Consider the following 24,194-nt stretch of genomic DNA (forward strand, 5'->3'; position numbering starts at 1 on the left):
AAATTGTATTGATTTGAGATAATCCTATGTCCAAAACTTTTGATTATTTAATGCAATAGTCTGCATAAATTAAAATTATAGGTATGGGCCTCTACATATATACAGAATAGTATTATCAGGGTTGAAATTTTTTGTGCGTGCGTGCGTGTGTGTGTGTGTGTGTGTGTATGTGTGTGTACTCACCAGTTTAACTGTGTTGGTTCTCATGTAAATATGTGCACATGAATGTGGACACTGGAAAACAACCTCTAATATTCTTGGTAACTGCATATATCTCATTTGAGGCGGGGCTTCTGACCGGGTGCTCACAAATGAGGCTGAACTGGCTGGCCAACGAACTCCAAATGCACCTCAGTCTGCCTTCAGTGTTGCATGTAGCACCCTACCCAACGTTTTTCAGTGGTGTGGTGATTAATGTCCTTATGTTTGTAAGGGTGGAGCTTTGCCATTGCACTGTATCCCATCTTATGGTTACAATTTTGAAAAATGTATAATGTACAGAATTTAAAATTTAAAATTTATGTTTTACAGAACTTTTAAAGATTGTTCATAGAAAGTTTTGCCACATGATACTTCGTACTTGAAAAAAGTGTAAAGCATATCAAAGTATTTCTTATGAGCTCCCTTCAACTAAAATAGAATAGAACAATTTCTACTGAATTTCTAGAACTGTAACATAACTTAAGTTTTTGGTTGCAGTATAAAATAATGAAACATAGTGGTAGATCATGGAGAGGTAAAGTTGAGAATCTTAACTACTCTAGTCTTTTTACTCTGAGAACTTGTTTAATGCATTAAATTAGCTATTATGAATATCATTTTTGTATTGACCATTTTCTGTTATTATTGAAGTTTTTCCCATTTCCCTTAGGTAATCTCTGAAGTATGTTCAATTTACAGAAAACATTTTAGCAGCACATAAAATTCTAAAATTAAAGTTTCAATATGAAAAATCTGAGCAAACGTTAGAACTCAGTGGCAGCATCTGCACACCCTTTATGTACTTTGCAGTTGAGATGAAGCTAGTGAGGTAGAGAAGGAACCAGCTAACTTTGGTTCCTAGAAGCCAGATGCACACTGGAAATATCCATAACACTGATTTGTGTTGTTTTGTTTTGATCATTTTACTTAGCTCTGCGTTGCCTTTCTACAAGGTTGTAGTGTTAGTGTTGAAGGCATGAATTTTCAGTTCTGGCTGTTTTTTTTAGCTTGAAGTTCCCTGACACCCCAGATACTGTCTTCCATTGGTACCACATGATGCTGTAATTATTTAGCACTGAGGCAATCCTAACAGATTATTTTAAGTGAGTTAAATTTGGTTCTCACTCTCCAACCTCTTAACACCTGAGTCAGCCAGAACAATTAAATCCTCGAATGCTTTGGGATAAAGGCTGACAGGCTTGTAGAGATTTATCTTATTATAATACAATATTTATGGTGAGCTCAAACAGGATTTTGATCTGAAGAATGGATACTAACGAATGTCTTATGAGTAATATTTAGATGTGAGAACTTGGTGGCAGTAAGTATGTATAAATTTTAATTCGCCAGTCTACTTCAAAATACTGTGGGTGTCTGACTCATATGTGCAAATATTTCCTTTGAAATCGATTGACACTTCTACTGGTGCCTTACTCAAATTTGAAAGTCATGGCATAGATGAGATTTTATCTGACCACCCTAAAAGCTGGTATCTGGGTAAGAAAGAAATGGAAGGTAAAATCTCCTAGTTTGGGGCAGAAGCTTGATTCATAGTTTTAAAGGAGACTCCATAGTTTTTGTTCATGTTCCTAATACAGACTGGTGAGTGGTTTTAAAAGCCTATTTAGTTCCATCTTGTTCAGAGAACAGCTAATTTGAAAAAAAAAAAAAGACTGGACTAAAAGTCTGTGAGGGATGGCATGGCATAGAGGAGGACCTCAGTGTGGAGAATTTTCAAGGAGGTTTTGTGCATTTGTTGCTTTGTTTTTTATTCAAGTTGTAACCCTTACAACAATATCATTGTCCAGAAGGACCAGAGATTGTTGAGAATGCTATCACTTGCATATGAAATAAGAATATGTAAGAACTGAGGTTGTTATACAAAGCTAGAGTTGACTGGAGACCAAGGGATGGATTCTCCAACTGTTACTTGCTTTGTGTATGAGAAGCATATCCAAGTCTGTGTTCAAACACTCCAGTTGACATTTGCTCCCCCAAGGAGACTATGTGAAAAAGGAGACCTGTGATCAAGGGACCATATATAGACTTGGGAACAGATAATCCCGAACCATGTTTATATAAGAACATTAGTTGTGCTAAAGTAGATTTAGATTTCAGGAGGCTGGAGAGGTGATGGCCCAGTGGTGAAGAGTGTTTATTGATCTCGCTTTGTTTTTATAATAACCTGTAATAAGTTTTCCCCTGAAACAATCAACTCAATTCAGAGTTAGATAGATTTGTTTCATTTGGATTTTAAAGTTTAGGAATTTTTTTATTTTGATTGAATTTGATTTACGAATTTGTTAAACTTTTACACAGTTTTTTTTAGTCTTTTTTATTAAGAAAAATTTTTTATTCATCTTACATACCAATCAAAGATTCCCCTCTTCCCTCCTCCCACCGCTCCAACCTCCCCTCCCAACCCACCCCCCCATTCCCTCCTATAAGGAGGTTTTACGCAGTTTTGTATTCAAATCAAAGAAGCAAAGTATATTCAGAGAAATGTATTTTCTTTCCCATCAGCCCTACTCATTCATTTTGACATATCTCTGTGAGAGAAACCCTGTGTTCACCTTCATGAGACATGCACGTAGATACATGGTAGCCTGTCCTGGATACTTTTCTCTGTTTTGTTCTTTTCACTTTCACTATATCCTAGGGATCTTCTATTGAATTAGGCACAGATGAATTTCACTATTTTTCCATTGATACATACACATGCTACTCATTTAGTATCCTCTTGATGAATATTGGGGTTTATGGGTTTTTGGGTAAAGTATTACAATGAATGTAATGTGTACGTATATATGTATTTATTCATATGCAGACATTTAGAAATTTAATTGCCGTGACAAAATATAAATATATATGAAAATTTATAGGATGTTGACAAATTTCCCTCCACAGCTGTTTTGCCCTTTTACAAGTGGTTTTCTAAGCATATAAGAAAGATTATATACTTAATTTTGCTTGGGTTGAGCTAGCTGGATTTGAACCTAATACACTGAACATCTAAAGCATGTGTTCTATTTTTTTGCTACACTCCAAGCCCTTGAATATACTTACACACAATGTAAAAAGCAAACATGATCTAATGCTACATTTATCAAATATTATCTAACATGTGACTTGATTTTTTTTATTCATGCTGCTTTTTCCAGAGACAGTTCTTCGTGTAATTGATTTATCTTGATCGAAGCTTCTGCCACCAGCTAGTATCTGCACAATGACTACACTATAATACAAATTTGTGAATATTCAAACATAGTCTCATTTATTAAAGACTACTATTGAATAGGGGTGGCTTGGGGGAAGGCTGGAGAGCGGGAGGAGGGAAGAGAGGGGACTCTGTGGTTGTTATGTAAAATGAATAAAAATTTTCTTAAAAAGAAAAGACTACTATGTAGGAAGCAGACTTTGCTTCCACATATTTCACCTTTTCACTATAAAACTTGACAGCAGAAATTATAAATCCATTCCATGTCTATGGGTATTAACTCCTTTCTGCCATAAGCTACAACCTACAAATATATTCTGAAACCATCTTCTTGAACAATAACTAACTTTCAGATTGGATAATGAAATATGTTAAATGCCCTTGCAAATAAATACTGAAATTTGCTTCTTAAGAGAATCTTAGGATGGGCAGACAGACTCACCTACCTTAAAGTTGTTGAGAGATCAGTACTGATAGTACTGACAAAACCCAAAGTAGTAGTTTTTTTTTTTTTTTTTAAACTAAAACCACTATTCCTATATCTGCTTTTCTTTATTGGTATAATGGGGGCAGAATTAATTTTAAAAGGTGGTGGCTATTGATTACTTAATGGAAGAATATAGTGTAGAGAAATGCTGAAGTGAATTTATTCTGTGCCCTCCCATGCAGCAGGCCCCATTATCTAGTAGTGGGAGGCATTTTTGTAACTCTCATTAATATGTAATAGGCAGCATCAGGCTAGATAGAGGCTACTAAATTGCCACAGGCCTATGTTCTAGTAGGCCATAAGAATGTCTCAAGTGTACAATGGGGTAATAGATGTCCTTGATGTATTCATGTGTAAGCAGGACAACCGTTCCCTCACTTCCTTCTAATCTCAGATCATTGATGGTCTGATGGAAACACCTACTAGGCAAGTCAAAGTGATTCACGTTCCGGGTAGATCTCTAGTTGGGTAAGCTCTGTTTGAGGTGACTTGGTATTTTCCGCTGTGGAACACAATGTCAGCTATCTCAGCTCCCCTCTCACCACAAGCAAGAAGAGCTGTGGGCTTGTTCAATAGAGGAGGCAAGTAAGTCAGCAAAAGGCATTTTGTCTGCTCCTGCGATCATTCTTGGAGCAATATTCTAGAGCACAATGTCTATCAGGCTTACCACTTGCTACATGTCCAGGATCTGTTTATTTCAACTCAGTTTATAAAGGAAATAAGGAGTTTTAAAGGCAATTGGTGGTAAGAGGTGTGTCTAAGCACTTGGATTCTCTGGTTAAAGTGAACTCTGATTTCTGAGTAGACAAGTAGAAATTATGTAATTACTCACTATTGCTATTGACCTTTCCTCAAATTACTAGGTTACCTTTTCCGTAAAATCTATTCATTTCTAAAGCAGATTTCCTTCAAATGAGGTATAATGCAAAGATATCTTCTTTGGATTTATAGGTACACACACACACACACACACACACACACACATACACACACTCATGCACGCACTCACTCACACATGCACGTGCACACAAACCATACGATTAGATACCTGCCATCCTAAACAATGCATAAAATCAAATTGATAGTGAGAAAGTCAATTTTTTGAATCAGTGATTTTGAAGAATTTTGAGAATGTATTCAGGAGGGCCATTTACTTCGAAGCGTCTTAAGGTTATTTATAATTACCTACCTAGAGTGAATTTGCATGAGAATATAAATTTTAGTCTGCTGATAACATGTTGAGCTTATCCTTGAAATCAGTGAGGTAAGCTGCCCTGCACAATGGGGGGATGGGCAGTGGGATCTCAGTGCAATTCCATGTGAAATGTGAAGAAATTCAGTGTTACTCTCGAGCTCACACTGTGTATGCATAAGTGTTAAGTTTATTAATAGGCCCACGTCTATGTACTCTCTTTCTGGTAACCAGCAGAGAAGGTAAAGTTAACAAAACTTACTAGTGGGAAGTGCATTTGTGTTAATTTTGTTTTTACACAAAGTCAGAAGGCAGAAGAAAAATAACTCAGATGCCTGCTTTGTTTCATTGTTGATGGATGTTTATTGGTTACCAGCTTGGTCAGTAAATACTGCCTGTCCTTTCCTAGAGCAAATGAGTTAGTGTTCAGCTTCTTTAAAGTTTAGAATCTTCAGAGGCTCCAGTTGCTGTGTCAAGAGATTAAGTAATACTATAAATAAATTTTAAAAAATTAACCAAGGTCTTAACCACTATTACACAAATCAAAGGAAGACATTTTATAAGTTTTAGTATAAAAATATGAATAATATTTATACCTTCAATGCCTTTTGAGAGCCCAGAGAAGAACTTTTCATAGCCTACATATTCAAAATGCATTTCTGAGAGGCTGTAATAAATTTATTACTTTCAGTTGTGAAAGTCACAAACCTTAAGTTTCTTTTCCTTTTCCAATTTTACAGCGCAGCAGCAGTTTTGGGAATTTTGATCGTTTTCGGAATAATTCCACATCAAAATCTGATGACTCAACTGAGGTTAGTATCTTATTCTTTCTTTATGAACATTATGATAGCATATTATAAAAGTTTATAATGTTAGGTAAGGAAATTAAATACATTTTTCAAGTCATGTAGACTTACACAGAATTTTGAAATAACTGAGCAATTAAGGCCTACTACCATGTTGGGCATTAAGAGCTATCTAAAAATCCTACTCAATATTTGGGCAGAACATGAATTTAAAGTTAGTTACAATTTAAAGATTGTTGTTATAATTCAAAGTTACATTGACAATTCCAAGTCTCCTGAGCATTTCCATGCTAAAGCAATACACATGCATGAGTTGACAGCATGCTAACTTGTTGTTAAATGGGCTTGATGGTCATTCTGATAAGATGAGCAGGCAGCTACTCCACTGAATTCTGTCACTTCTAGTGTATGCATTAAATGTCTTAGCATTATATGCATATTTGTAAACTATGCACACTTTGTATATGTCCTAAGCAAAGCTCACCATAACATTAATTTGGTAGATAATAATACTAGCAGTACCAATGACAGCTATAGTTGAGTGCTTGTCATGAGGGAAGTACAGTGCCACCAAGTTACTTACCTATTTGGGAACTATTGGTGTTTCAATTTGACTGTTGAGTTTCCTGAGCACAATGCATTTCTACTACAGAGTTAACAAATGATAAAGGTAGAACCCAACCTCATCTCTGACTTTAACATCTGTCACCTTGTCATACAATCTTATTTACTTGGTGCCACCCAGGAAGAGTGACTAAAGAAAGGTCCAGTAACCAGTTAAATAATGGGAGGGAGTCTCATCGAGAAAACTAAGAATGTAGCACATATTTAGATCTAATCCTCACCCTGACCTTAACTCAGTGAACTCACTAATAGTTGCTTTTAGATAAAGAGGTTCTATAAATCTTACATACAGATGCATCTATATATCATATGTTATTTTTATTTCAGCAAGGAATAATCTAGATAAAATAAATTAAAATAAAATTTCATATAATACTATTTTTAATATATCCATTAACATATATCTATATGTATAATATATTTTATTGATTTATGTAATATATATACATCAGCCATCACACACACACACACACACACACACACACACACACACACATCCCTGTCTTAGTTTCTTTTCCTGCTCTTGGGATAAAATATCCTGCCAAAAGCCAACTCCAGGAAGAATGGGTTTGTTTCAGAGCACAGTTAAAGATTACAGTCCATCATGATGGGGAAGTCAAAGCTGTAGGAGCGTGAAGCAGCAGGTCATATCATATGAATAGTCAAGAAACTGAGAGCAATGAATGAATGCTCAATTTCCTTTCTCCATTTATAAAGCCCAGCCAGGGACAGTGGCTAGAGTGGGTGGCTTGCCTCATCTCAACTCTATCATCAAGACCATCCCCCACAAGCATGCACAGAGCTTCATTCCCTAAGTGACTCTAGATCTTGCCAAATTGATTGTAAACACCAACCACTGCAATCCCTTTTTACTCTCTCTACATTTATGAGTGACTATGTATAATTATATATGGACTCACATGCACATATACGTATAGGCACTCATTTATGTATGTGAGTATGTACATGTGTAAATACACAGAGCTGTATTCTGCAATGTGGTTTTTAACAAGCCTATCAAAGTATCTCAAGCTCATTCACTGTCATTGGAATAAGTAGTAATGGCCTTGTAATTTGCTAAAGCATTTAGCAGAGCTGATAAAGTAATCTCCCGTTTTTTAAGAAACCCAGTATCAATTCTTCCTCCTTTCCACAGTTACTAACACAATGACAGGGTTTCTGTTAGCTACTCTAGAGTAGTGTTGTAAGGAAGGATGACAATGCCCGATTCATAAGGCCTGGAGACTGGCAGCAATATCACTTAAGATAATAAAGACAGCAACAGATGTGTGAATTCTAACCAGAAATCTAGTTCAGGCTATGGAGAACTTCACAGATAGGAAAACTAATTTAACATATATGGAGACACTTTCTCTGAAGCCTCTATAAATTATGATGGCAAAAAAACATTATGTATATTGCATTATTTTAAGCCTAAATAATAGTAACAATATCAATTTTAACTACATTATATACTTTCATGTTTATTTCAGTTAGTAAAATAATTTTACAATTAAAACAAGAAAGTTTAAGCAAAGAGAAGAGAAAAGAAAAAGGCTAATTAAAATTTGAGTGCCTCCAAATTATATTTTATTCTGGTATTTGGAATTAAGCAAAGACTCTGCCTTTATAACCTTGAATGTAGAAATTAATAATGTGCAATGAGGGTTTAAATTGGTTGTCCGTTCATATTTATCATAGGCAATTTGGGGTAAGATATGAAGCAAAATAGAATATTGATTAATAATGATGTTAACTATGTGGTTAAACTCTCATATTAAAATATTCAAGCTCACTAATCAGAAGTTTCCCATCATTTTTTATGTTCTGGGAATGACTGGCCATCCACCTATCAAGCATGGTGGGCAGTACTAAAGCAGATGACCTTCATAGTTCATTGCTTGAACATGTGAGGTACCAAGAACATCTAATCCAAATATGTCCTTCAGGGGATGGGGGAAACTGCCTCAAATTTCCACATTGGGAATTTCATTTATTTAGAGGATATTGAGCAACAGTTAACATGCCTTGAAGTACTCTTGAGACTGGAATGAAGCATACAGAGAAAGCCTTTATTCTCATGGAACACATATCACGTGGGAAATGCAGATAACCACTAAATGAGCAAACAAATTGTCAAATAAAATAAGGGCAGAGAAGAGGAATAAACCAGGTAAAACAACAGGAAGTGTGGACAAGCATGGAGAATGACGAATCAGATAAGTTCTTTCCTGTTACTCTATGTTAATTGGAAACCTGGATAGCTTGTGAAATCTGTGGCAGTTTAGAGATGGTCAAAAGCATGTCCAAACTTCGGTGAGAACCTTGTAAAGTAGAGCAGATGCACAACCATGGCAATATTTTGTTGCCATGTCTTCCAATTTCTGTTGTACATCTGTGAGTCAGAATCACCACAAATGAGCTGTTAAAACAAACTGTCCCCAAATATTGAAGGTGCTGTTTTTGTTATCTGATAAGTAGCTAAGTGTAAGTTCATAAAAATATGTTATTTTACACAGATTCTATATGATGTAACACGTATTTTATAAACATAATATTGATTAACAATAATGTTAATTATGTGGTTAAACTTTCATACTAAAGTATTTAAGATCACTACAGAGAAGTTTCCCATCATTAATTGTATCTTACCACATGGATTTATGCCATGCTGTTGAGCTTTGTAGGCGAACACCAATACTTACGATTTTTTTCTGAGTCAGAGAAGAAATCACTGCTTTATCGGGAAGATTATTAATGAGCATAAGGTAACAGCAAACCAAATAAAAGACTTAATTGTTATATATACACAATCTATGAATTATGTGAGGATTTCTTTATTAGTGTTGAGCCAGATACTATTTATTATTACCTAACGTGAATAATGAGCATGCATACACACCCTGTCAGATAAAACATTGTAGATTTCAACTGATTTAGCTAACCTCAAAACTTCTTTAAAAATCACTATGACCATGCCAATCTCTTTGAGATGCAAGAGGCTACTGTAATGCTCTTCCATCACAGAAGGGTGATAAAGGATCTTCTAATCCCTCCATTAAAATACCTCCCATCATTTAATTGTAATCACTCATGTTGCCTGATGGTTACTTCTGTTTTGGTCATCTCAAAAACAGTAACTAAAATGCTTGTTTAATAAATCTATTAAGCCATAGCTGAATTTCTCAAGGAATTTCACATGCAAAGATGAGAACTTTTGAGCAAGTTTTTTTATGCAGGTAGCCAGCTAGAAATGTTTAACAATATGTGTTATACCCAGAATGTGTAGAGCACAAAATGATCAAAAAAAAAAATCCAAACTTGGATTCTCTCTAAGGAGATTATCAATGAGTTCTCTTAGGGTTGGACACAGGGCTTAGATGTGGTGCGCATTCCTAGCATTTGAAATCCCTAGCACTGAAAAACACTCAACCCAAACAAATGGTCTTCTTGATCATTTCATCTTTTGTAAAATCATTCTACATCAGGTCCATGAAGGGGAAGTAACAAATGGAAGTGAAGAACAAAAGAAAACTTCAAATAATGGAGCAAATCTAGGTAAAAAAATGAGGGCTATTTCATGGACAATGAAGAAGAAAGTGGGGAAAAAATACATCAAAGCCCTTTCTGAGGAAAAAGTAAGTATATTTTCTCATCGATATTTTTATATTTTTTGTAACATATTCAGTCGGCTCTTTTCCTGGATCTAGACTATTTGGTGCTTTATGAAGCACTTAGACATATTTTTTTCCCTTCTACTGTCATACCCAGAAGTTCTATAGTTCTTAAAAAAAAAAGAAAAAAGAAAAAGACCTGTATTGTGGTGTACGTGAGTGCCACAGGGTGCAGGCAGATATCAGAGGACAACCTTTCAGTCTATTCTCTTTCAACTTTTACATGGGTTCCTTGGATCAAACTCAAGTCCTCAGGCTTGCTCAACAAGTGCCTATACCCATTGAGCTATTTGCTTGGTCCAGTTGTATGGTTCTTAAAGGATTATTACTCCCATTTTAAAGAAGAAAATCTAATGTGTGAAGAACAGTATATTGTTTAAGTTATAGCAAGCACCTGTAATTCATTCCTTCTTATTACCAAATACTATTTCATTTATAAATAGTCTACATTTTCTACATCTACTGGTGGGTATTTAGGCTGTTTCTACTTTGGACATAGTATAATTACTGCTGCTGTAAATACTTGTGTGTAATTCTTTGTATGAAAATATTTTTTGTTTCTTTTTGATATATGGTAAATCTACATCTAATATTTTGAGAAGCTGGCAACTGCTTGCCCAAAACTATGCACAATTTTACTTAGCCAATATCAACATGTAAGTGGCTCCAATGTTTCTATATCATGTCAGCTTGTGGTATTTTTTTAAGTATCAGCCATTAGCGCAGATGAAGTAGATTCACACTGTAATTTTTCAGTTATGTTTTTCTTCTAATGGATGATACTGAGATCTTCTAATGTGCTTGTTGTTTCTATTTCTCTTCAGAGAAATGTCTATTTAAATATTTTGTCTGCTTTTTAATATTTGGTTATTGTCATTTAATAAGTTTTAAATATTTATATAATTTCTGAATGAGTATTTTATCCATTATATGACTTCTAAATATATATTTTACTATTCTGTGCATCGTATTTTCATTTTTATTGTATTATTTGTACCCCAAATGTTTATAATTTTGTAATAGTCCAATTTTTTTTCTTGTTATTTGCTTTTGGCATCATATTTGAAATATTGCTTAACACAATATAATGAAGATTACTTCTGCCTTTTTTCCTAACAGCTTTATAATTTTAGCTCTTAAATTTTAGTGTAAGAGCCATTTGTGGTTAGATATTCTATCTGGTGTTTCGGGGGAGTAAAACTTCCTTCTTTTTTATATAAATATCTAGTTGACTCAGCTTCATTTGTTGAAAACTCTTCCTTCCCCATTACATTGCCTTGGTAGCAATGTTTAAAGTCAGCTCACCATCATACTCAATATTGTTATAAACATACAGATCATAAATCTAAAAGTGTATGCACAAACTTTCAGGTCTATATTGTCAATCCATATGTCTTATGCTCAATTTCTCTTTCAGCCCTCCTCTACTTGAATTCTGTCCCCAGAATTCCATCACAATAGTAATAACCCCTTTGTTGCCAAACACAATGACACTTTGCTTTTTAGCTATAGACACACGTGGTGACATGTTTACATGCGAAATTTTCTCTTTGTTTCTTTGAGCATTCTTTCAACTTTTCTCTTTCACAGAACTCTTCTTGGCTTTGCTTTTGTTTCTGTCTCCCTAAATATTAAGTCTTCTCAAGGCTTCTTAAAATACTGGATGCTCCATTAATATAGCCTCTCCTCTTTTGTGATCTTAGACAGTGTTATGCCACTGTTTTTCAAAGTATCTCTAGATATGACTTCTTCACTTACTTGCTATATTAAATCAAATTTGATGGTATCACAGAAATGTCCAATAGATACCACAACCTATGCATATTAAAAAACTGAAATTCTCAATATTTCTATCAGAAAACAATTATTTCTCATCTATTGTTTCCAGTGGCAAAAGACCATACTTGCATGATTCTAGACACCAAAGAAAAAGTAACGAGAAATAAGAATCACTCCAAATTCTTTCTCCCACTTTGAACATAATTATCATTATACATAATAATATAATCATTCTTATCCTCTTGTTTCTAATGTCCAAAAAATACTTAAAACTTATTTTTTTCGAGTTGGGCAGTGGTGATGCATGCCTTTAATCCCAGCACTTGGGAGGCAGAGCCAGATGAATCTTTGTGAGTTCAAGGCCAGCCTGGTCTACAGAGCGAGATCCAGGGCAGGCACCAAAACTACACAGAGAACCCCTGTCTTGGAAAAAAAAAGACTTTATTGTTTCTATTCAAATTGTCTCTGATTTAAACCAAGTCGCTAGCCTCCCCTGCCTGCATTACCACAGCATTACCACAGCCACCTTTAAGTTCTGTTTATTGAATCTCCTATAAGATCCTTTCTGGACAAGAAAGTGTGTGAAAAGATCTCCGAAAGGCAGGAACAGGGTCCATCAGGCCTCAGATTAAAACTTCAGAATGTCTTGTAAAGGATCCCTTCATTACAGTGTCCTCTAGCTGGTCCTCTGTGGATCAGACCTCCAAGAAATAAAAGAAACACCAAGGACTAGCTAGGGAAATGCCTGTAAACTCTTTGTTGTTGTTGTTTGTCGAGACAGGGTTTCTCTGTGTAACAGCCCGGTTGTCCAGGAACTCTCTTTGTAGACCAGGCTAGCCTCAAACACACAGAGATCCACCTGCCTCTGCCTCCGAGTGCTGGGATTAAAGGTGTGCATCACCTCCCAGCACCTGGGAACTCTTATGCATAGGTCAAGCCTTGCAATGACAGCACAAGGCTGACATCTATAAAAAGAGGGAGAGGAGAAAAGTATTAGAGTTTCTCTTTTCAGCCCTCTTCTGAGAACGTTTTGGTTAGATCTGTGGGGATTTTGAACCAAAACTTCCCACTAGATGAGCTCCTTTGTTCTCCTCACCAGAACAGGCACAAATGTTATTGATAAGTATTCAGCTACTGAGAGGCAGTGAGAGTCTGGCTTCAGTGCAAACACACAGGTAGATACAAAGGGAAATAACTGGAACGACTAGGGCATATTAGTCCTATTTCTGTTGCTAATGGCATAACACAAAAGACTGGTTATTCACAGACAGCCTTATATGGGGTCACAGTTATGATCCAAGATTGGGTGGCCACATCTCGTGAAGGCCTTTTTGGTGGCAGGGTTACAAGGCAACAGAGGTTATCACACAGCGACAAATGCAGTATATGTGTAGATGTCTTAGTGTCTATCCATTTGTTAGTAAAGCCACCAATACCCAGTTGGGGAGGCCCTATTACGATGACCTGTCTAATCCCAATCACCTCCCAAAGGCCATGCCTCTGAACAGCAAAGTCAGACTGGCTGTGCCTCTAAACACCAAAGTCAGATTAAGTTTCCCCTTTTATGATACCTCACAGTGGAAATTTAATGCACATGTTGAGTTTTGGGAGATGACAAACAATATGGAATCATAGCATTCAGTGTCCAACCCAAGGTTCATGTGCTTCTCACAATACACATTAAGATCTAGGTGTCATGTTCCCATGGCTACCACAGTGGGCTACAATGTTCTTCATGAATTGGATCTCAGTCACTGTTTTGAGTTAATATGCAATTCCCTCCTTTCTCTCATGACGTTGGCCTGAACACCCAAGGCTAATTATGAGTTTAGTTTTGTTCTTATCTTTCCTTTCGCTTAGAAAAGTATCTTCAGAAGAAAAAAAAAGTGCTGTTTTCTCATAATTCAGGCCAACATATTATAAAAGGTTATCTTCATACATTTTTCAAGTAGATTCTGGGCATTTGTTACCTTACAATTGAAGTCTTAGGAATTCATTTCGCCTAAATAAACTAACCTTTTTCATTCTTGCCCTATTTACTAGTTCTCTCAAATTATATATCTTATCTCCTTTACAACACTTATATGCTTCATGCTAATACTTCCATGTACATATGTCCAACTTCCTTAAAGATATATAAAGCTTATAGAGTATGCCTCACCCATTCAGACCAGAACATCATTTGTTAGAGCAAAAACCTTTTATCTGTGATCTTGTTTATTAGAGTAGCCACAAATTTTAGAAAGGTGGCAGGTACCTAGGCTGTGCTTTATAAACATTCCCTGAATAACTGAATGAATAAAGAATAGATAAAAGTAGAGAATCAAACTAAGTCTATGTTTATTATGAAGTTTTATCAATGCTCAGTAATGCTCAAAAATAAGACTATTGAATTACAATGTGATGAGTATTAAGAAATTCATAGGCTTTGTCCAAACTTTCTAAAAATGGCAAACATTTGAGATGTTTTCAAGGAAATGTAATTTGTTTTGAAATTGTCTGTCTTTTCTAATTTTATGCAAGATTTGCTTTTCACTTGAGTAGGTGGCAAGCACAGTATGAGATTTGTAAAGCTCCTGAAATAAGGCTTGCTTTAGAATTGCAAAGTGAGCATGTTTTATTCATATCTAGTGATCTGGTAGCGTGCAAATAACTGACATGAAACAAATGTGCAGAGCTCAAACCTGTAGTATCAGATCTCAGAGGATTAGTAATGGTGGCGAACAGATAAGAGGGAGAACATGAAGAAGTAACTGCACTGTAACAGACAAAGCGCTGATGCCAACACAGCTAACATTGCTGATTAAATAATCTTGATATGATATTCATCTTTATTTTCAAAAAACAGACCATTATAATTGCAGTTGAATTCCACACTAAACGATGTCTCATCTAGGGAATTTTTCCAAATATCCTCTAAACTGTTTTCCTAGAAAATGAACTGAAGATTAATGACTCTCATATTTTATGCTGATGTATTCATGAGTGTTTTATTGTTTAAATGTGTCTTGCTTGTAGAGTCAGTGCGAACAGTGAACATCTCCACGGAAATCTGATCCGTACACTTAACCTCTGATATGTTTTGTTTTGAAGGAGGAGGAAAATGGAGAGGAAGCCCTCCCATATCGGAACAGTGATCCCATGATTGGAACACATACAGAGAAGATCTCCCTCAAACCCAGTGACTCCATGGATAGCCTCTACAGTGGGCAGAGCTCTTCAAGTAAGGCTGATGTGTAAGGGGTGACATCTAAGAAATGAAGCCTGGGTTAAACCAGTTAAAAAACAATGAATGGTCAGCCTGAGGTTATTTACCAGGTTAGAAACAAAGATGCAGACATTTGATGACAGAGAAGTTGAAGAGGTTGGGTACATGGGATAAACATGCAGCTATTGATTGTGACACATAGGATAGTATACGTTGACATTATAGCCTTCAGGGCTCTGTGAAAATGCCTCAAAAAATTGTATTGATAATAAAACCTGATGTCAAAATTGTATGCTCAGGAAACCTAGTGTTATCTTGACTCAAAAGATAGAAAATTATTTGCAATAGAGAAGTAAAATTCTGTTTTATTTCTCCTATCTTCCTTCTTTGCTTTTTTCTTTCTCTCTTTGTCCTGTCTTCCCTCCCCCTCTCCTTTCCTCCCACTCCTCCTCTTCTTCTTCCTCCCCCTTTTCCTTTCTTTCTTCTTAAAAATTTCCTGGTTTTCTGCAAAGTGCAGAACGTTTGCCTCAGTTCTGTCATTTGAATTTACCATAAGCAAGTAGAGACTGAAGCAATAACTAATACCACATGAGAGATATGTCACCAGTCGGGTGGGAAAGAGGATTAGCAGGCAGCTGGAAGGATTGCTGAGTCGACACTGATATTTGTCTGCGAGGTCATTACTCAAGATTCAGTCACGTGTTTCTGCTACCATAGAAAGTACTGATGGTACTGGTGCCTTATGTCTTTCTATATGTACACTGTTAACTTTCCTCCAGTCTCTTCAGGACTTTCAAAGGTCACTGCAAAGTTTATTTTCCTTTGCAGTCAACTACTTCTGGTATTTGAAGATGGCTTCCAAAAAGCCTGTATTTTAAATATCCTCAATTTTATTCATATTAGCTGTAGAACAGTTATTTTGTGGTGAAAAACTAATGCAGAAACAGTTAAAGGATGTAGTGTGTGTGTGTGTGTGTGTGTGTGTGTGTGTGTGTGTGTGTGATTCAGATTTCATAAGTAACCATTCTGCTGGAACTTTACATATTCAAGTTGTGATACTGAATGTGGGAAGAATTTTATTACTCGAACCCATGAGGCAAAGCCTGCGCCCACACTTTCATCTAGAAGGGAGGCATGGGGATATAGTGTCCCACTTACATGCTACATTTCTGTTCACACACAACGTGGAATGTCCTGCAGGACTTTCAGCTCATTTCATAATGCATCGCAGGGAAACTGCAGCTGTTGCCTCCTGGAGCAGCCAAGGGTCAGTCTGAAGGAGGAAGTGAGCAGACTGAGGGCGTGGGAAAAACAAGGAGGCCTTTCCACTGGTAACAGAATTGACATCACAGAAAGGAAACGAACTGGAGCAGAAGGGAATGCTTCCTTCTGTTTGCTTTGTTCTGTTTTGTTTTCTTACACCTGAAATTCAAGACCAGAAAGGAAGGAGACCAGAAAACAAGCATACAGGCAGATTAGGATAGCATGGAGATTCAGATATTTGGGCAATCTTCCTTTCCACCCCATGACAAGCAAAAGCATCGCCTTTGTAAGTTCTTTTTCACGGTCTTTGTATACATTCAGAATTCTGGAGAGGATGTTTATTACAAATATGTAAGTTATAGGGAACACTGAAACATCATGTGTTGGGCATTTATGATCAATAATAACACATAATGATTAAATGGTGTCTATCAAATTCAATCTTAGTTTTCGAGTATGAAATTATTTGTCTAGGTCAAGGTTTGAACCTGTACCTTGCTCCAGTGTAGCGAGTGGGCATTGCTTACTGCTCTTTAAGCTAGATCAGATCATAGAGTTCAAAATGAGACGGTATTGGAAGAGGATTGACGAGAGTATTCCGACTGGTAAGGAAAGAGTCAGAGCTAGCTCAGAAGAGTGAGCTACTGAAGGAGTTTGATTAGGGGCTTGATGAGGCTGGCATCCATTGCTCCAGTTCCAGACAAGGTGAAGGAGGCTGAGAACCTTCCATGAGAACTGTGAACCTTTCCTTCACCAGGTGGAGTAACGAGCTGTTCAGATGGAACAAGTAACAGGGACAGTTTCCGGCTGGATGACGACAGCCCCTACTCAGGGCCGTTCTGTGGCCGGGCCAGAGTGCACACAGACTTCACACCAAGTCCCTATGACACCGACTCCCTCAAAATCAAGGTGGGCCCACATTACATGTGCTTCCTGGTTTGTCCAATGCCAGTTGCATGATATACTTTAGGGACGACAGGAAGTATGTTCTTCTCATAGTAGGCTGGACCGGCCCCCAATGGGAAGAATTTGAACTTAATGTAAGATGGGGTGAGAGGGATCAGTCTACTGTGGCCATTAGCATAAGATAATACAAGTGTAGGGTCTGTGGGAGAGAGATAAATTTTCTGCATTTTTCTGAACTCTGAAACTCTCAGAGGTGATCAGCTAGACGTGCCCACCTGATTCCAGCTAGATTAAAAATAATGGAGCAAAGAGAGGGAGAGAAGACAGAACTATGGGGCAGGAACCCAGCAGAGCAAAGGCTTGGGGATCCAGATGTGGCTGGGCAACTCCAGTTCTTTCTAACTGGGTTGTATTGTGTAACCAGAGCACTTTTCCCTATTGATAACCCCAGGCCAAATTTTACCTTACAACAAATTACCCTCGGCTCTGAGGCTTCTAATAACACATATTAATTCAGCCACAGTTTTTGTAGGTCATAAACCTGGGTATGGCTCAGCTGTTGTCTTCATAAGGATACCCCTGGCCTAAGGCAGGCTGCCAGCTCTGCTGTGATCTCCCTAAGATTTGAAGTCCTTCTTAAAGCTCCCATGTGTTAGTAGAACATCGTTTCTTATACATCCCTATGAAACTATGCCTATGTGCCATTAAGGTGATTTTCTGGATCTCTCATAGAACGCAATAAAGATCCCACAGTTCCTAAGGAAGGAAAGATTCTTTGCCTGGGTCACCTGTCTTGCTGAAATGTAGAAGTTTAAAAGTTACAAAGTAGAAGACCACGAGTGTAAAATCCAACAGGAAAAGACCCAGTGAAGAACTGCCACATCTAGAAACTTGTTAGAGCTCCTAGGGAGTTTGCTGGTCTCCTAGGTGGATAGCGTCTGGCCTGTTATTTCATTCTCTCAGGGAAAAGTGCAAATACCTAGACCCAAAACCAGAAGGCAGACAAGTATACATACTATACCAAATCAGAGAGCTCATATCTTTCAATTACAATCATACTCAATTATATATTACTATAGCAAATAAAATTTGTTTCATGTCAATTATACATTCACAGACTTGCATAAAAATATAGATTTAAGTATAACTTTAAGGATAGAGCCTTAAAAGTAGCAAATATTGGGATCTATAGCATCTCTTTGGGATGTAAAGTTGTATCTCAAAAGCGTAACTATGATTCTTATTTGAGTAGATATGACTCATAAAATAGGCATGTATTTTCCTAGAAATGAAATTTCCTCATAAAGAAATATCCCCAGGAGAAATTTTACTCTTGCCAATAATTGCATTCTACAGCTAAATGTAGTCTTAGATATGAATACACAAAATGCTACTTGGTTTTGCCATGTCAATCTGCCTAGTTCATGCTTCACTGAAAACTTTGTTGTGGATTTTATTCTATATAATATCTCCTTTTGATGTTATCATAAATTTTGGGCAATTCCAGTGAGGTCACATGTTACCTGGGAAACTGAGGTCCTTACATGAAGTTCTTAGTGCCATTAATAAAAGAATTAATAAGGAGCTCAAAATTGAGGAAAATGTGATTGTAATTAAAAAAAAAAAAAACAGCGCAGAAGTTGTAAGTCTCCCCAGCTACAGGGAAGAGGGGTATGAAGAAGAGGAACAGAGATAGACATGGCATTTGAGTTAGTTCTGCATGGAGGTCACCCACATGGCAGAAAAGCAGCCACGTGGTAGAGATGGGCACTGCGGAGAAAGAAAGAAGGCAAAGTGTTAGGGAAGGCACACTGAGAAAAGAGATAAGAGGATGAAAAGGAAAAGCTGTGTTTTTCTGAGTAATTCAGACAGACTTGAGAAACTGTCTGCAGCGCTATAGGAAGGTGACAATTCTGGGGAGTGATAGGTCTTTAGCTCACTAAAGGGCTCATTATTTCTCTTCTGCCTCGAGCACAGCTTAAGGTTAACCCACTTCCTAGTCCTTCGGCTAGATGATTGGCCAGACCAAACAGATAAATCCGTTTATATTCTGAGTACCTTGAAAAGTTAGGTCTCTACCCAGGCCAGAAAGATAGTTTTCCCCATTACTTTAGTTCAATAAAAATAGTTTACATGGACTTATTTTATACTGTAAATAAACTATATCAGATGAGCTAAAATCATAGGCAGAGTTCAAGTGTCTTTCTACCCCTGTAAGAGAGCATGTTTGAATGATGGTTTGATGCTTTATTCTATATTGATTTAGGAGGGGGGATAAAAAGGGATCCTTTTTTAAGCTCACAAAACTTGAGTTTGACTTCTGACACCATCTTTAACTTCATTTAGGCTAGAGAAAAGTCACTTATTATCACTGTTTCTTAACACTTAAAGCAATAGTCTCATGCCCGATACTATTTATTCAATACGTATTTACTAAGCATAAGATAATAGTATATTTAACATGTATACCATGTATATTGTTCTGCAAATGTAAGTTAGTGAGTTAATATAATAAGGAAGATAAAAGCATCATCAAGTATGCTAGTGTTTTCTTCACTCTATAGTGAACACTTTCATTGAAGAAGTGAACTCACATCTATTTCTGTAGTCTCTGAAGAACTTTAGCACAATACCTTCCTTCCTCGAAGATTCCTACAGTTCTGTTCTTTGTCCGTATTACCAAAGCATTGTGGTGCTGTGGAATTTGACTTGTATTTGTTTTGTCCTTAGAAAGGAGACATTATAGACATTATCTGTAAAACACCAATGGGAATGTGGACAGGGATGCTGAACAATAAAGTGGGGAACTTCAAATTCATTTATGTGGATGTTATCTCAGAAGAGGAAGCAGCTCCCAAGAAAATAAAGGCGCCCAGAAGCAATAAAAGAGAGAGCGCCAAGACTCTGCAGGATTTCTTAGAGAGGATTCACCTTCAGGTTAGTAAACCTTTGGTTTGTTTGGTTTTGCTGGAAAATGGGTAGAATGAAGAGTTGAGGAGAGTGGACCAGTATTTACACAGGGTTGTTAAAAATATAAGATTTACAGCAAAAGAAAATCTGTTTTCCTAGCACAGCTCATATTTCTCCTTTATCACTTTTATTATGCAAGGACAGGTCTTGATGTAACACCCTTTGGACTAATCCCTAATGGTACTTAGCAGCTAGTGACAGCAGAGATTAATGTAGAGAAGAGGCAATGACAATTAAAGAATGTATATGCAGGAGAACAGGAGACCATGGGAAAATGTTTAAGTGAGAACAGTAAAGAGAATATGAAGAATATAGTGAAATTTGAGGGACTGAGAAGAAAAATGAAAGGAAGCTTGTTTTTTTAACAGTAGAGAGATCAAAATGAAGTGCAAAGAGAATAACTAAAAATAATCATCTCAGAAGTAATTTCAGAAACAGTGATCATTAATGTTCTAATGACTATTTCAAGGAAAAGTTTGTTTTATAAGCACTTTACTTGAACCCATCACACCCATCACTGGCACTCCAATCATCTGTTTTTATAACCCTATTTTTATAATATTAGTACCTGTTAAAAGAAATAGCTCTTGTTAAGTGGTATAACATGCTACATAGTACAGTATACACCATAAGTAGTATCACTTCATTCTCAGTTTTGCATTCCATTTGTAAAATTCACTCATCAGTACTTGGATACTGCAATTCATAAAGACAATAGGAATTATATTTTTCTTTATTGGTATTTCTGAGTTATTAAGTTACTCTCATGTCTACCACTATACTGTTTAAGTTTTATTATAGAATGATTGGTACCATGTGATACTTCTGGGAGGAAATACAGTTTGAAACCTGCCTCTGTCACCAATGGAAAAACACCTAAGTGTGTTAAACATTGTACTCAGGAAGTCACAGTTAGATTGTTGTGTAAGAATGGAAACTTGGGTATGCTGTGGTCTTCTAAAACAGACTATTTTTAAACAAATTATCATTCTTCTTCCCCCTTTTTGGTTAAAATGTGGCTTGCAGTAAGTTTTTCCTGATTACTTAAAGTTTTCTGATACCATATTCAATTTTAGTAACTGAAATAAAGGTATTAAAACTATATTCAAGTAAAATGGGAGACATTTTTTGAGGAAGCCAAAAAACCATTAACTTCACTTTGCATATTCAGTCTGTTAGAGCAGTGGTTATAGAAATACCAGAGTGGTGGTTCTCAACCTTCCTAATGCTGCAACCTTTAATATAGTTCTCATGTTGTGGTGCCTCAACCATAAAATGAGTTTTGTTGCTACTTCCTAACTATAAATTTGCTACTGTTATGAATAATAATGTAAATATATGATATGCAGGACATCTGACACACAACCCCAGTGGGGGTCACAACCCACAGTTTGAGAACCAGTGAAATACTTTATGATCAGAAGTCTATGCATTTTACACTAATAGATATTGATGCAAATGATAGAAAAAATATCCCTACTGAGGAAAAGAAATAAACACTTTCTTCAACTGTGAGCTCTTCACTTGTAATTAAAATTTTAATTTAGAAATAAAATAGCAAGTTTGTGATTCATTAGATCTATAATATCTTTCAATCAGTCAAAATGCTAAACTCATTCTGTATACAGAATTGTGTCTGTTTCAAGTTCATTTTTACTTTTTCCATTTACTTATTCATTGTGTGTGTGTGTGTGTGTGTGTGTGTGTGTGTGTGTGTGTGTTATGTGCCAAGGTGTGAATGCGGAGGTAGGGGACAATTGCAAGAGTGAATTTTTTCTTCTACCATTTATATTCTGGGACCCAATCTATGCCATCAGCCTAGGCAGCAAGCAGTTTATCTACTGATCCATCTCACTGGAGCTCAAGTTCATTTTTAGCTACACTAGGAAATTAATGAGAGTATATGTTTTCATGACCAAGCAATCAAAAAGAGAGATTGGTTCAGAAATATCACTATAACTTAATCTATTAGAGGTACTGTATTGAAAAACTTCAGAAAAAACTGTGTCAATTTAACTAGGGATAAAGTAAAAGTGCCAAATGGGATGGACAATTCAGCTGGTAAATGATCCATAATTTCCCACTATTATAGATTCAAGTGATTATTACTTCTTTACATTTGTCCTTCTGAAGGTTAAGAATCTACAGTACTTCCTATTAAATGCCCTAGAGTTTGTTTGTGGGGAACTAGTGTAAAAAAATGAGCTTAGGCATCAGTTCCATTGGTGTTTTTGTTATCATAGGCATTTCTATAATTACTAATTTATAGAAGACACAATATTTGAGCCCTACTAGTTTACAGGTTATACACATTTCCCTCTTCCTACAGGAATATACTTCAACATTTCTGCTCAATGGTTATGAGACCCTGGAAGACTTGAAGGATATTCAAGAAAGTCATCTCGTTGAATTAAACATTGCCAATCCAGAAGACAGGACGAGGCTACTCTCTGCTGCTGAGAGTCTCCTGGATGAGGAGAGTAAGTGTACATACCCATTCTTCTCCTTCCTGATCATCATGCCTTAATATAAATAGTAAAGTTATTAAAAGCAAAGCCCCAATGTCACTTACTAAGAATCATATAAAGCATTCTTCCCTATAACTTGAGAGAATTTATATATAATATCTGATACAACTCTGGCCAAAATGTATAATTAGGAAAAGATTTTCACTGTATTCTTACAAAAGGAAAAAATTCACTGGGTCTCTTGTTTTGGTTCTCCCAAGCTATTAATTTACACATAGTGGATGCCTGTATTCTCAAACACCAAGAGACTTAGAGACAAGTATTTTAGTGACAGTTTGAGCCATTAGTGAGAAATGCCATATATGTCTTCCTAGAACAACACAGCCTGGCTCTGAGCTAATGAGCTTTCCCCACAACACAGGAAAATTCATTTCATTACCATATAGTCACATCTTGCATGTGTTTATAGTACTCTCTGTAAATGTTATAATAGCTTGCAAAAATATTCAGCACTCACTTTTATTATCAGAGATGGCTCTCTGTATTTGTAAATATAAACTAAAGATGAAATAATAAATGCAGATTCATTTATAGTTGAGTACAAGTTATGCCAGCTGGGCTTCTAAAACTGGAGTAGATTTTATTTTTACAATTGCCCATTCAGAACACTATTTCTATTAAATCTAGTCAAACCCCCAAACCCTGAGTTTAGGGAAGGCCAAATACTGCAGAGTATTTTGTAATGGAAGAAAAGAGGAACCGAGCCTCTTTTCTAAACACATGCAAATATGGAAAAACTAATTAGACTCCATAGCTTTGTATGCATAGCTGTTGTTATTGTTGTGTGTGTGTGAATAATAATTATAGATGTGGTGGGGCTGGGAAAGTATGGGGCAGTTGGAGGAGGAGGAAGGGTGGAAATGATGCGAAAACAGTGTACTCATATATGGAATTCTCCAACCATTTTTAAAGAGAAAAAACACAAAAAGAGAATGGAATCTAACTTCAAAGCTTAAAAAAATAGTATTTTAAACCATCCAATCCAGTCTTCTCTTTCAAATGTAAAACTAACAGTAGCTTTCAACTACTTTCTTCAAACGCAATACTCTTAGTAAAACTTCATCCCAAGTTTTCATGTTTCTTATTTTCCTTGGTGCTGTTCACAGCTCAGATAGACAGTTAGTCTCCCTACTTACAGTGAGAATCTGAGGCAGTTAAGTGCCTTGTATCTTGAGCAGAAGCTCCTAGTGATTTCAGAGTTAAGATTCTAGCCCAATGTTGGAGAAGCATTGCTGAGATTCTTAATATTGCAAGAAACAGTTCAGATGGTGATCAAGGAGGCAACCTGTATATAGCAACCAGACCTCTTGACTTCCTTTGTGGGTTATCCTGTACCTCA

At 36.4% G+C, this 24,194-nt stretch overlaps 1 protein-coding gene across 1 annotated transcript in view; it reads left to right on the forward strand.

Moving 5' to 3' along the window:
- The window catches only part of Samsn1 (SAM domain, SH3 domain and nuclear localization signals 1), a 48,010-nt gene that overhangs the window by 11,834 nt on the left and 11,982 nt on the right, over positions 1-24,194 (forward strand). The window contains exons 2-7 of the mRNA XM_059277523.1: positions 5,838-5,909; positions 10,016-10,165; positions 15,074-15,203; positions 17,209-17,360; positions 20,088-20,294; positions 22,657-22,807. Of these exons, the coding sequence (XP_059133506.1) occupies positions 5,838-5,909; positions 10,016-10,165; positions 15,074-15,203; positions 17,209-17,360; positions 20,088-20,294; positions 22,657-22,807 (862 nt within the window). The remainder of the gene's footprint in view (positions 1-5,837; positions 5,910-10,015; positions 10,166-15,073; positions 15,204-17,208; positions 17,361-20,087; positions 20,295-22,656; positions 22,808-24,194) is intronic.

This window comes from Peromyscus eremicus, chromosome 12 (assembly GCF_949786415.1).
Source record: "Peromyscus eremicus chromosome 12, PerEre_H2_v1, whole genome shotgun sequence".
NCBI classification, from domain to species: Eukaryota; Metazoa; Chordata; class Mammalia; order Rodentia; family Cricetidae; genus Peromyscus; species Peromyscus eremicus.